At 42.1% G+C, this 13,576-nt stretch overlaps 1 protein-coding gene across 3 annotated transcripts in view; it reads right to left on the bottom strand.

Annotated features, from left to right (window-relative positions):
• The window catches only part of LOC132456073 (rab GTPase-activating protein 1), a 67,598-nt gene extending 57,018 nt beyond the window's left edge, over positions 1–10,580 (bottom strand). The window contains exons 1-2 of one of the 3 annotated variants that reach the window (XM_060050251.1): positions 10,404–10,580; positions 1,302–1,578 (exon numbers count right to left, since the gene is read on the bottom strand). In XM_060050251.1, coding sequence (XP_059906234.1) covers positions 1,302–1,460 — 159 coding nt within the window. In that variant the 5' untranslated portion in view covers positions 1,461–1,578; positions 10,404–10,580. The remainder of the gene's footprint in view (positions 1–1,301; positions 1,579–10,403) is intronic. The other 2 variants (XM_060050252.1, XM_060050253.1) reach the window with 2 other exon arrangements.
• Between the last annotated feature and the right edge of the window lie 2,996 nt (positions 10,581–13,576).

The following is a 13,576-nucleotide window of genomic DNA, read 5'->3' on the forward strand; positions in this document are numbered from 1 at the left end:
TGAACCTGAATGTCTGCTCAATTAAGCTCCACAACTAGGCACCATCTCCGTGAGGGGGAGGATTCGCTCAATCCTTCTGAACATCATCATCAACCATTATGTGAAATGCCTTCATTTATAACCTGGGAGCACGGGATACATCTGCATGAATCAATAAACAGAAAGGTACAGCTCTAGTATGTAAGACGACTAGTATGTTACCAAACCTTAAGTATAAAGGAGGTAACTCAAATCTCTTTATAAGGTATTCAAAGAGACTCTGTGGATAACCATTATTCTAGAAATGACTTATTTATTCTTTCCTTATTATTTATAATACCATCTGATCACGTCCTGCTGTAGATGATCTAATCTCATGATACGTCACACAACAAGCCAGTTAGAAGACACAACATTTAGGACACTGGAGGAAAATGCTTAAGGAGGACGATGTATTAAAATAGGAGCCAAGCGTGCGATGGTTAGCGGTAACGTAAGGCTGATGCTCTTTGAGATGCAGTGAAATACTGTGGGATGGGATTTCAAATACACGAAGAAGCTTCTTTTCACCAAGTGTTATGTGGGCATGATGTATGTACTGATGTGCTTTGGGTTAATCATGCCAGAGGAATTAATTCCCGCCGTAAATCCCATGCATTTACAGTGTTAAGACATGAGGTCCTTCTAGGGCTGCATAACATGAAGAAAACATCCCGATAATGTGTTTGGTATTGCGGAGTCGTGGTGTGTTGTGATGCAACATTTAATAATGTGGGCATTTGAATGCATTCCATTATGCATGTGCTACAAGTAAACATTATCTGCATAGAGAAACAATGTGAGAAAAAAAAACCTGAGGCATATGTGTGACTCAATTGGACAAGCAAGTGTTTGTAGACCTGCATTCAATTAGAGCCTTAACCTCTCAACTTTTCATCTCTATAAACGTTCTGCCAGTTGTGGAAATGTGAATCGCGATCCTGATAGAAATACATTATTGTGCAACCTTAGTTCCTCCTTTACCAACAATTTTTTGTTAGTTTTTATGTTATTCCAAATAGCTTTTGCAATGATAAACAAGATTGCATATTTAGTACTAACTGCCAATCAATCAAAAAGAAAACCATGCTGTTAACAAAAATTGTTTCACATATCTTTAAAGAAAGATAAGAATTGTAAAGCAGTGGCTGATGTTTCAGCCTCAGCTGTATATCTATAGATTTGATCCTCGCCCAACACAAGCATTCAGCTGTTGTGGTCCACCGCCTCGTCGCCAGGGCGTCCCTTGGGCTGACCCGGTGGCCTGGCGGGGCCACGCTTACCTTCAGTCCGGGCTTCTCGTCATCGCTACCGTTATTGGTGGACGACGAGGGTGTGTGGTCGTCGCCCAGCCGGGACACCAGGACAAAGTCCTCGCTGTTGAGCGTGGACACAGAGTCTGAGGAGAGGCTGATCTTCCCCACCGACCCCTTGTCATCCATGCCTGCCGCTGAAGCCAGCCACCGCACTGCAGCTCATGAATGGGATGGAGACGGAAGGGAGGAGGAGGAGGAGGAAGAAGAGGTGGTGAAGGTGGAGGAGGAGGATGGGCAAAATCACCTGGAGAAGGACAAGAAAAAGAGGGAAGAAAAGCCATCATGACGAGATGACGTTCACGGAACGCTTCTTCTGTCGGGCCCGCTGGAGAGAGGACCAGCAAGATGGTGCCAAGGTGACTCGCTTTCCCAAAACAACAACAGAAACAAGAGTAAATCCTTTCCGGGTTTAGGTCCCTGGGATGTGCGATAAGAACCGGAGGCTACTCCATGTTCTTGATATTTCCGATAAAACAGGCTGAATCTTCCCCTGCTCATGCTCCCTCTCATCTATTAATGGAGGCCATGGGATGGGGCTTAGATCTTATCACAGTAGCTAGAATAATTTATCAACTCAAAGACTCCCACAAGAACTAAAAATAAATAACTCCCAAGGGCTACATTGCACTTCAATAACCTTTTCATTCATAAATAATCCACACATTTTGTACATTTTGGAAGATAGCTCGAAGCAATGCAATGCTGTGTGATGATTTCTAAGAAAAACTCCATGGGAGGCATTCTTCTTTCCGTCCAGGAAATAAGAGTCCTGTCCCGGTCTGTCACATTAGTGGATAATTCAATTCAAGTATGGCAGGCCTAGTTCCTACCAGGAAGTATCCATGATGTTACTGAAAACGTGCCAACACAACATCCTAGCCGAAAGATTCCTGTTGTGTAGGCACCACAACAAACCATGGTCCTGATGTGCAAAAAAGTGAGCCGATACAGACATACTACTGAGGAAAGCAATAGAAACATCTTTTGATTCAGATTCACTGTTATCGTCAATTTGCCCCGTGCTTGTGTACACAGAGTCTCTAGTGCATTTTCTAAAATGGAATCCCTGCACAAGGAGAAGCGATACGCAAAGCAACCTTATGAAAATGAGCACAAACCAGAGAGTGCCCAGAGCCACATGAAAACATGACCACACTAGGGGTGGGATGTACCTGCCATTTTCTACAACCATCACTCGAACAAACAACTAGTCCTGAATAAATAATGTAGAGGTGTAGATACTAGATACATATCAATGAAAAATTAAACACGATGCAGAATACAAATCTAGCTCCTAGAAACCGAATCTGGCTATATCTTGAAAAAGTTCCTCCAACAGATGCAGCTCCAAGACCTCCTAAAGTTTTTAAAGCATATTAGAAAATAGCAGTGGACACCGATTTACAAATGGTGACCTTTTCAGTTTGTGGGAGAAGTCAAGAACATCTAGATAGGCTCACTTAATCAACGCTTTCATTGAAGCGGCTATGAGGCCCCCATAATGCACCACACTCAAAGGACGAAAAAGACGATCTGCAGTTGGAGAGATGTCCTTGCCAATGGGTGTCCAGGCAGAACAAGCCAGAGTCATGCTTTTGGGTCAATAGAATCACAATCAGATGAGACACAGAGAGACAGAGAGAGAGACAAAGCGAGAGAGAAAGAGAGCAGAACACATTGAAACAGACTAGGCAGGGGAGGGTGTCAGGACATGAGTATAGCCTAGCTGCAAGTTTTTTAAAGCGATGATAAAAAGTGAACAATAACAACTTCACAATTGTATGGGGTTGTGTGGAACTAAACAAAATGGAAAGTAAATACCATTGAGGAGAAGTTCTCCATACGTATGTAAAGCATGCTCTTGTACTGTGCTGTAAATAGGCTACGCGGTAGCAGATGTAAAAAAACAAACAATATATAATACACTTTCTCCATGCAAGCGGGTAAGAATTATTGTAAATGGGTTCTAACTTGGTCTACCACGTGGCAAGGCTCAATAGACTCCACACATTCAAATCAGCTTGAAGGAGAAGCAGGAATATGAATAGATGGAAATATCGTGAGAACGGAACATCCTTTTTTGATGCTTAATGCACACCTTGAAAACCCTTTATCACATAATTATATATTATATATACATGATTATATATATATATAATTAAATGACGGCCTCCTGTTGTCCATCACTTTGATCAGGCCTCATTTCTCTTAAGGTAGCACGTATGGTGCAGAGAGGAATAGATGGGGTCCCTTTGATTCTGTTAGCAAGGGCTTCTCTGTCCTTTGTATGGTTGCTGTGTGCATGCGAGTGTGTGTACGGCCCCATGGGCGTGTGGTTGTTGGGTTCAACCTAGCCTCATCAGCTGTCTGTCAGCTTCTCTTTTTGGTCAAGAGAACTAGGGAGAGAAACAACCAATGGCTAGTAGGGAAGGTGAACCAGGAAGAGAAAGACCAAATGTAAAGTAGTAAAAGGGGAACCAGGAAGAGACCAAATGGCAAGTAGGGAAGGCTGAATAGCACTGTTATGATGCTTAATTACTTCCTCCATTGATTTGAATATATTGCAGTTTCTTTGTACATTTCATGCAAGAGTTTTTTTTGCATGTGAAGAAACTTTTCGTTACAACAGAGACTGATACAGAGAACCAGGAATGAGCTCATTAAAATGCCAGTAATTAGACCTGGAATGCTAAACATGCGCGGAGAAGGAAAAAAGACTCAAGAATATAATCTGCGAATCGGGTCCTACAGGTCTCTGAGTTCAGACTAACAGGCGACCAAGCGTAGCACCAAGTGGTGGTTGGGCAGCGCTGGTTGGGCAGCCTGTCACATTGTTGTGTGAGGGAGAAGCTTCCAGGGATCTCCAGCTGTACGGAGGGCCAGCGGGCGAGGCAACCGGTTTGGCGTGCAATCCCAAACCAGGAAGGCGTCGAGCAACAGAAGGTTTTGGCAGAGAGATCATAACAAGCTATTTCGGGATGTCTCTCTCCCCCAACCCCCCCTCCCAGCCCACTCTCCCCCTTGCGCCTTCTCTCTCTCTGCGTCTCTCCCCATCCTCAGCCTCCATCTAGTGAACACTGTACTCGGTAGTAGAAAGGAAGGTCAGGGAGCTTCCTTTCAACCAAGAATCGCGATCCTGCAACCAATCCTGCAACAACCAAGGCTTTGTCTGCCTTCTCTTCCTACCAGGTCCAAAGCAAACTGATGGAGAAACTGTCGATCCAAAATGGAAGTCCTGGGGTGTTGTTTTACACTGGTGTGTTGCCGAATCGCTGTTTGAAAAAAGCAAAGGGAGGGGGAAGTGGCAGACTGCAGGGTGTGAGCGGGGTACCCTTCTGTAAGCTTTTTGCAGGGAGGGACTGTTTGTTTAGTTGTACAACTGTATCCTGGAGCAGGCAGTACAAGCAAGGAATGCACGCGGTTTCAGAAAATGAAATGATGTCGTTCCCTTGATTGAGCAATACAGATTAAATGAGTCAAGTGTGTATGAACCCGACGCATACAGTTAATGGACACACCTATGATTCTATGAAACTGCATAGTTAGGCAATTCTTTGTGTTTCGCAAGTTGTGTTTTTTTACCATCTGCCAGAAAGCTGACTTGAAATAAATATGCACAGCCAAATCAATCCATCCAATGAAAAATCGGTGGCAATATAACAACCAGTGTGTGTGTGTGTGTGTGTGTGTGTGTGTGTGTGTGTGTGTGTGTGTGTGTGTGTGTGTGTATATATAATAAATATATATATAGACACACACATACACAAACACACAGTATGCTAGTCCTGTGATCCAACTACTACAAAGTTTGAAATTTCTCCCTGATAATATGCACATTCATTTCAGGATGTGGATCATTTGCATGGTGTAAAGGAACTCTTATGTTTTTTTTACTTCCTGATGACCTCTGTGGACAAAAGGAACAACACATCTCTGTGGCTAATTTTATTGTTCTATTTGGTCAATAATTAAAGCAATCAGATTAGCTATCAGGTTTCAGGCCTACGATATAACCTTGCCGATTCTGCGGGGTAGTAATGGTGGCAGTGATAGACCCTGAACATTGACTTGTGGCGTATTGTTCAGAATTCAGCTGCTTTTATGTATATGAGAAACACACACTACTTTACAATACACACTAACTCCATCCAATCTGCCCTCCCCTTTTCAGTAATACTGTAGGGAAGACCAGTGCTTTATCCCACTGGATCCGAAGGCCTTGGACATGTGGCAGTGATATCCCTGACATCCCTGCCACATGTGATGATACAGGGCCGTGAGGCTGAGAAAGGATGGAAGTGATTACACAATGGCTAGCACTGTACAACACTAGTATGCACCGCCCAAAAACAAGCTTTCCTTTCTGTGAGAAAGAAGTGAGCCCGCCTATGGATTCTAGCGATTCAAAGTGCCTACTGTGTGATGCTAACCTCCAGAAGAAACCTCCTCTGGGGCTTGAAGAGCTTGGTGGTGTGTGTGCGCCGTGCATAGAGGGTTGTTTCTCTGGGATGACGGCCAGGTGTGCAAGGCCAATGAGATCACCTGGGACTTTGAGCTCCGGGCCAAAATAGACCATATCCCGTGTTAATGGATAGAGCCGCTAAAGTGCACGTATAAAACCCTTTCTTTTATTGGTGGGCAATAAATAGGCATGTTTCAAGTAAGTTGGGTTTGTGTAGCACTTTATCACAATTACTGTCTAAGAAGGCTATTGCGGACAACAGTGGAAAGATGAAAGAAAAAGGGTACTACTTGTTGACTATGCTCATACTATGAATGATGATGTGATGATGATGATCAACTTAAAGAACCCGATACGCAGTGTTACTTTGACCACCATATATATATATATATCTTCGGTAACGTCAAATATTATGCCACACAGGGCACAAACTCCTATATTGGTGATGCAGGCAAGATAGAAGATAAACAGTGCATATATCTGTAACACAAATGCCAAATTGTCAAAGAAACAACAGTACATTTTCATTGACTGTAGTTTCGTAAACATCCAAGCATGAAGTGATGCGCACTGAACCCCATGCACATCTCTTAAATATCAGCATCCCTCCCTTCCCTGCCGCAGCTGCACTGGAGGTTCTGTTCTGGGCCGCCAGCTGGACCCCGGCCCAGCCTACCCCTAGTCACAGTCCCCTTCCCCTGGCAACACACTGGTAGCAAGGCAGATAACAAGACGAAAAAGTAAAAGGACCATGGGGTCCCAGATAGGGGAGGGTATTTCCTGGTAGGGCTGGGCGATTAATCGAATTTCGATCTCGATTTCGATTTAGCGTCAAACGATCAAACAATTTTCTTTTTGGCCATTTTGTGTATTTTTTTAAGGCGAAATTTCAAAGTTCTCAGTTACAAAGGGTTATTGGGAGAGACATGCTGAATAAAGACATCATGTTTTCAAACTCAAAAATGATCGTTTGAATAATCGTGATTTCAATATTGACCAAAATAATGGTGATTAGAATTTTCTCCATAATCGAGCAGCCTGCTGCTGAGTCACAAGGTGCCGCACAATAGGAGACCGAGTGATGAAAAAGGGAAGGTAGAGAAGGAGGTGGTGTGTGATTTGGCCAGCAAGTATTGCATTGTACTAACCAAAACACACCCAGACCAGTCCCTCATTCCCACGGTTTCATTGTTGGGTAGACGTCAAGTGCGTGCAGTTAAAACGTTTAATAATCCTGATGCCAGTAGACCTGGCAGAGGTGCCACTGCATCTTTCTCAGGCGACAAAGGTGTCTCAATTTAGTCATTTAGAGAATATAAACATAAAATATTACAAATTGTTTGTAGGTCTTTAACGAACAGATGGCCACACATATTCTATAGTCATCTCATTCAAATGTCTGTTTTTTTCTTTGCTAGATTTCATTGAAAGCATCTCATAAAAGTAAATAAATGTAAATGGACTGCATTTATATAGCTCTTTTCTGACCATTGGCCACCCAAAGCGCTTTACAATATTCCTTTACATTCACCATGCACGCGCAAATTCACACAACGACAGCGGAGTCAGCCATGCAAGGCAACAGCCAGCTCGTCGGGAGCAGTTAGGGTTAGGGTTAGGTGCCTTGCTCAAGGACACCTCGACACTCAGCTAGGAGGAGCCGGGGGATCGAACCAGCAACCTTCCGGTTACCAGACAACCCACTCTACCTACCGAGCTACTGCCGCCCAGAGTAGCAGTAGCTGTGCTGAGTAGGTCATGTGATATATGTGAAAAATGAAAAACGAATGCAAACAAAGGGTGCTTACCCAGTGATCTAATGCATAATCCATAGTAGTTACAGTAGTCCTGTGTGTGTGTGTGTGTGTGTGTGTGTGTGTGTGTGTGTGTGTGTGTGTGTGTGTGTGTGTGTGTGTGTGTGTGTGTGTGTGTGTGTGTGTGTGTGTGTGTGTGTGAATGACAGGGAGATCAATGGAGAATGATGGGCTTATGCAGAGATGAATGGACGGAACGATTTTTAGATTTCCAAATCGCGTTATTAAAAAAATAAAATAAAAAATTAATACAAATAATAATAAGAAGAAGAAATGACAATCAATTCGTGGCGCTCGATGTTGATTCTGTGGCGCCGCGCCACACAATGGTCTATGTATGGGAAACACTGTACTTTATTCATGGTATAATTGTTTAAGTCAATTTATAAGTCACTTTGAAAATAAGACTGCTGAATGTAGCATCACTGCAATCATTGCAGAAGGGTCCAATTAGATCAATACAACAACAAAAAGATCACAGCCTTGAGAGCTTTTGAATGCCATCAACAGTTAGAAGTTGCCAATGCTTGAGTCTAGTATGCTGTGTTCATGTGACAATATTGTAACTTAAGCATAAAGGAACTTCCAATCATCTTCTTGGTCGACTAGCATATTGACTGTTGATCAATATATGTGTCCTACATTACCTTGGTCCTACATTTGCCTCCTGATACAACATTGTTATATCGATACAGTGATCGGTACCTTGGTCCAACATTAGCCTCCTGATATAACATGTTATAATCATGCTATAATCATGTTGTTGATCAGAATCTGGGTCCCAGGTACTGTAATATATAATGTTCCATTTTATATTGTTCTTTATAATTACTTTCCCATTCATTTAATTCAAAAAAGACTGAGGACTTCATGCTCTGCATTCCAATCGTTTTTCTCTTGGCATTTGGTTTCATTTTCTGAACGACGCTTCTGCAGAAACGGGGCGGAATGCCTCTTGCCATATAGCATCAGTCAAACTTCAATTATGCTAATTCCCAACTCTAATGACCAAATTATATATTTGTCGATAAAAGTATTGAAGAAGCAAGGAATTGCGATAATCACGTGAATCATTTCTCCCCCCCCATCCTTATGAGCTACGCTATGGGTATTGATATGAATTTAAAGACACAATGTGGTAACTGATACAATAGGATAATTGTTTAAAACGTTCTCTGCTGGCTGGGCCCATATGCTGAATGTACATAGCATGGCCTCTGGTGCCACCATTAGAGTACACAAAGTTCTGTACACCAATTGCCCCACAGATCAAGAAAGGACCATTGTAGAAAGGTGGAAAAACACAGTCTCTTCTATTGCAGATAGACACGCAAGACCACTTTGGGTGCCAATGTCATCCAAAAATGTGCCCAGTCAGCGACGGCACTATAGTCACAGGAGCGTCACTAGGGGCCGTTTCAAAGCAGAGAAAGACTTTGGCTTAGCTACAAGCATAAGCACACTTCCAACAGGACAACACAACATGTCACAGGGTGGGCATGTGGCTCTCTGAATGGTTTCAGCAACATGAAAGCTTTGGTCCCAGGAAGTCAACCCCTGCTGGGAACCTTCATGCGTTGGGAAAACAGGCTGTTTGCAGCACTGTTGGGTAGGGCCAGTTCAATTTGGGGTGAAACGATCATGGCAAAGTGTTCCTGCATGATTCATCCAGCCCCTGCTTGGAGGAAGACATGCCCTACAAATACGTGCGGTTCTGAATGACCCAAGTGCAACAGGAGGGCAGAGGAGTGTGCCTCATATACAGAAGGTTGGCGTAGGCCAAGAATATAAAACCTTATCTTATAGCAGCATGTGTCTAACTGCAGAGCCAAAGATTGAGATTACATTTGTTGATTTTTTGTGGGGTTATACATAGAATACATTTCAAAACACATGGCCTGCCCATGTTTAGCATTTGGGCGGGGGTTAATTAAAAGGCTGATAATATTAAATATTCAATGTCGTCGAATGAAGGAAAGGTCAACTTAATTTTGATTAAAAAGCTTTCAAGACTTGAAAAAGTAGATATGCTACAAATGTATTTGCAAATTTAGGCATAATAACGTATAATACATTCTAAAATCGTAAATGTTTGAATAGAAGGTATATATACCAAACATGTAATTTGGCCATCATATCATCATAAGTGTATCATAAAGGCTACTTCTGAAAGAGGGGTTATGCAGAACGCAAATACCTTGTCCATAAGCATTTCAATTCACAATAGCCAGGCCAAAATAAAAATACGCTTTATGTGAATGAGAGGGGAAAGCTTTTCAAACGAATCAGAGACGTTTAGATTAGACGTATAGACAGACTTCTCGGCGCCACCTCAGGATCCACGCCTGATGATCCAACACATGTTAAAACAAGGTGTACACGACGTGCTGGTCAGCCACTATTACATGATAAGACCGAATGTGGATGCTAAGAGCTGGCCATCAGCGGGGGGACCCGACCGAGCCTCGGGTCGCTGCTGTCCGACAAAACTACGACAGCTGTCCAGGGATGGAGGACATCCAGGGGAGGACATGTGCACCACTGCAGAGTGGGTGTTGCACTCCGCACAATAAAGAAACACCAAATATCCACCCTAAAAACAGGTGTCGCATGTCCTCGGTCATGAAGCCCTCCGACAGGCCGTGATGAGACTGGGGCTGACCAGACTGGGAGCTAGCGGGAGCTAAACAAGCTAACATGACAGTTGAGACCAAATTGAAAGAGAATATCGATTACAAAACGGAGCATTTCCGTTTAGGAGACGAATGCACATAAAGGTGTCATTGGCCTTACCTTTTTCCACCGTGATAGTTATTTCATGGGCGTTCGGCACAACATTGTACTCTCTAGCAATTCCAGCCACAGCATCCAGCCGAGCTGTAAACACAACCCAAGCAAACCACCTGACAATGCGCATGCGCCGTCACTGCCCTCTTCTGTGCAGCAGGAAGGGTAGCGTTACACATGATAAGGATGCTGAGACAATCCTTGTATTAAACTTTTGGTAAGCTACTTATATGCGGCCTTCACCTAACGAGATAGGGGTTACGTTGGGATATTGTAGAGAGGTACTACAGTGTAGTCTATTTGGTTTGAGTTTACAGCCTCTACTTATAAACGCAGTTGGCAAATAGCCACGCCCATAATTTCAAGTTCAGCGTCAGCTCAGCTGTGGTGATATTGAAACTAATTCATCATGAATGTTCTCATATAGAGTCGGACTTTTCAAATGTCTTTATAAGTCAGACCTTTAACCCCTTGGCTTTTCAGCACCTGTGTATAATGATATATTTACTTGTGTGTGTGAATCACAAAAAAATACCATTTACACTAGAACTCAGTCCCACATATTTAAAGCTGCAGCAATGTGCCCTTGGAAGAATTTTATTTGTATTTGCAATAATGGTTTTTGATGATTATAAAACTGGACTCTGAGAATATTTTAATAGTCCAGGGCACGCCTCTTGAAAACCCATTTCAATTCAATGAGTTTTATTTGTGATTCAAGGTGATGGATTAACTTAAAGAGGTAAAGTCTGACCTGTGATCGTTATAACAGCACGTTAGATACATTAGATCAAGAAAAAGTACACCAGCATGTCCTGTGATTGGTTTTTCTTTATTGAAGCATGCGGGTTCTGGGGCTGATATCAGCCTGTTCCTCTTCATTCAGTGTAACAGAGCAGCACATCGCTCCCAAAGGCCAACCTGCTCTTGAATAAGTGCAAAACAGCCCAACCAACCAGAAAAATACAATATCATAATAATAGTTCAACATTAAACATTTGTAGAAATATCTTTATAGAGCACAGCGACCGTCCTCGTTGGTCTATTCCTGTCCTACAGTAAGCAAAACACAGATCTCTTCACATTGTGGTATTTCCGAGGAAATAAATGGAATACATAACAGTATTATTCATTAATACGGGGACATCTTTAATGTATAGGAACTTCAGGGAGCTGATGTTTCCTCACTCTAACATATTACTCCATCTGTCCCTTGGAGTTTAACCCTTAGAGTGCTGGTCATCATAGGTTGTCACACATGATGATCTAAGCTCCACATCCATCCAACGATGGCTGTATAGGAGGAGAGATCTGTACCATCTCTCTATATGATTCATGTGCATTTCAATCCAACAATTGATTTTCAAAGGAAATGTCTAATAACAGACATTAATAGTAAAACAAAGGTTCCGTTACGTCTTAAGGTTCGTAATCGATAAGCAGGCTTCTTCTCTATTTATCTACTTTTGGCTGATATAAATATTGAAACAACCTTGATAAACCTTCAAATTTCAAAAAGAAAAGCACACTTAGAATACCTGCCACAAATTCCCACAAAAACTGAAAAAAATTGATAATAATAACGCTAATAATTATAATAGAATTTCTATTGTCAATTATATTTTTTGCAAACATTTAAAATGCTGCAGGCAAACTACAATAGTTGGCCTGGCCACACAGTGGGCATGTGCAGAACTCTTACAGCGCTGGGAGTGTTGTATCACAACTACAGAAACCACCATTCATCCTCGGCTGTCACAGATGGGAATACATGGCATGCATGAGCCAGGATGTGGAGGGACACTCGTTCACCATTAGCTGTGATGGTGTGGGAAACAGTGCAAAGCAATCACACCATACATGGACGCATCAATGCCTAACAGATATGAACAAAGGAAACCAGAAATGTACCTTTTTCTAAAGTAATTTTAAACATTAATGTTTCGACATTAAACCCTGTCATCTTGGGTATGGATAATGGTGACATTAATAATAATAATATTAATAATAATAATAATAATAATGATAATAATACAAAAAAAGCTTATGTCAATATAGAAATGAGAAAATACTAGCAAAGCAAACACTTGCAAGTTATTTCGTTGACATCACTATGCCATTCGTGTTAATACTTAATGATAGTGCCAAAACGGCTGAATCCACGAGTGACATGAAGTTTCCCTGAGAATCCAGACACAGCAATCTACACCCCTCTAGTGGAAAAAATATGAAACTGTTGCGTTTTTCCTCGAATTGCCCAAGCCTTTTCTCCTGTCATATCTTATGTTGAAACACTCAAAATAAAATAAAAATAACGTGTATATTGGGGGATTGATGGACTGTACTGTAAATAGCATGGCACTTACATTACATGACTTCAAACGAGAGGTTGTAAACAGATACAGGGGGTTGTAATACATCAGCACATATCTCGGTGCAATGAATGGCCTTGAGCACATTCCACCGCTCAGCTGACAAAACAGATCCAACAATGTTTCACCCCATGCAGCTCAAAGTGACAGCAACAACAACAAGAAACAACCCTGGCTTTCCCCCGTGTTGGAAATGAAAGATCCTCCATTCTTTCCATTCTTGTCTCCTTCGAAAGCAAAAGACATTGAGATAGTTTCTGCCTTTTCCTGAATATATACCAAGCTGCTTGGATATACTGTATATATATATGACCCTATCTACGTACTATATAAGGGTACATAGATATGGTGGGGTTCTTATATTCTAATAAGCCCTAATGGTTTCTTTGAGTGAATGCTTCCAGGTGGTGCTGCTGCCACATTACACTGGAGGGAATTGACCACCAGACAGTATTCAGGACGTCTACAAAATGCTAACTCTGTGTACGGGCTTTTTGCAGTAACAACATATGTCTGATGACAGGTTAACACGAAAGAAGACAACCACGACAATATCAAAAAGCAAAGTTCCAAATACAAAGTACACTGACAAAAAACTTCATAGAAGTTGGCAAACTTTGTAGAATATCGAGTAAGAATACGCCAGGGAACAGACGAGAAATAAAACAAGGCTTGAGTTTGGTGCGTAAAAGTGAACACATTTACACTGGTGAAATCTAACTTGAACTGCAGTGCAACGGAGATGCCGTGGCTCTCAATGAAAGTGATCTCATAATATTGACCACCTGCTACTGCAAGCCATGATGC

Source organism: Gadus macrocephalus, chromosome 4, assembly GCF_031168955.1.
Source record: "Gadus macrocephalus chromosome 4, ASM3116895v1".
NCBI classification, from domain to species: Eukaryota; Metazoa; Chordata; class Actinopteri; order Gadiformes; family Gadidae; genus Gadus; species Gadus macrocephalus.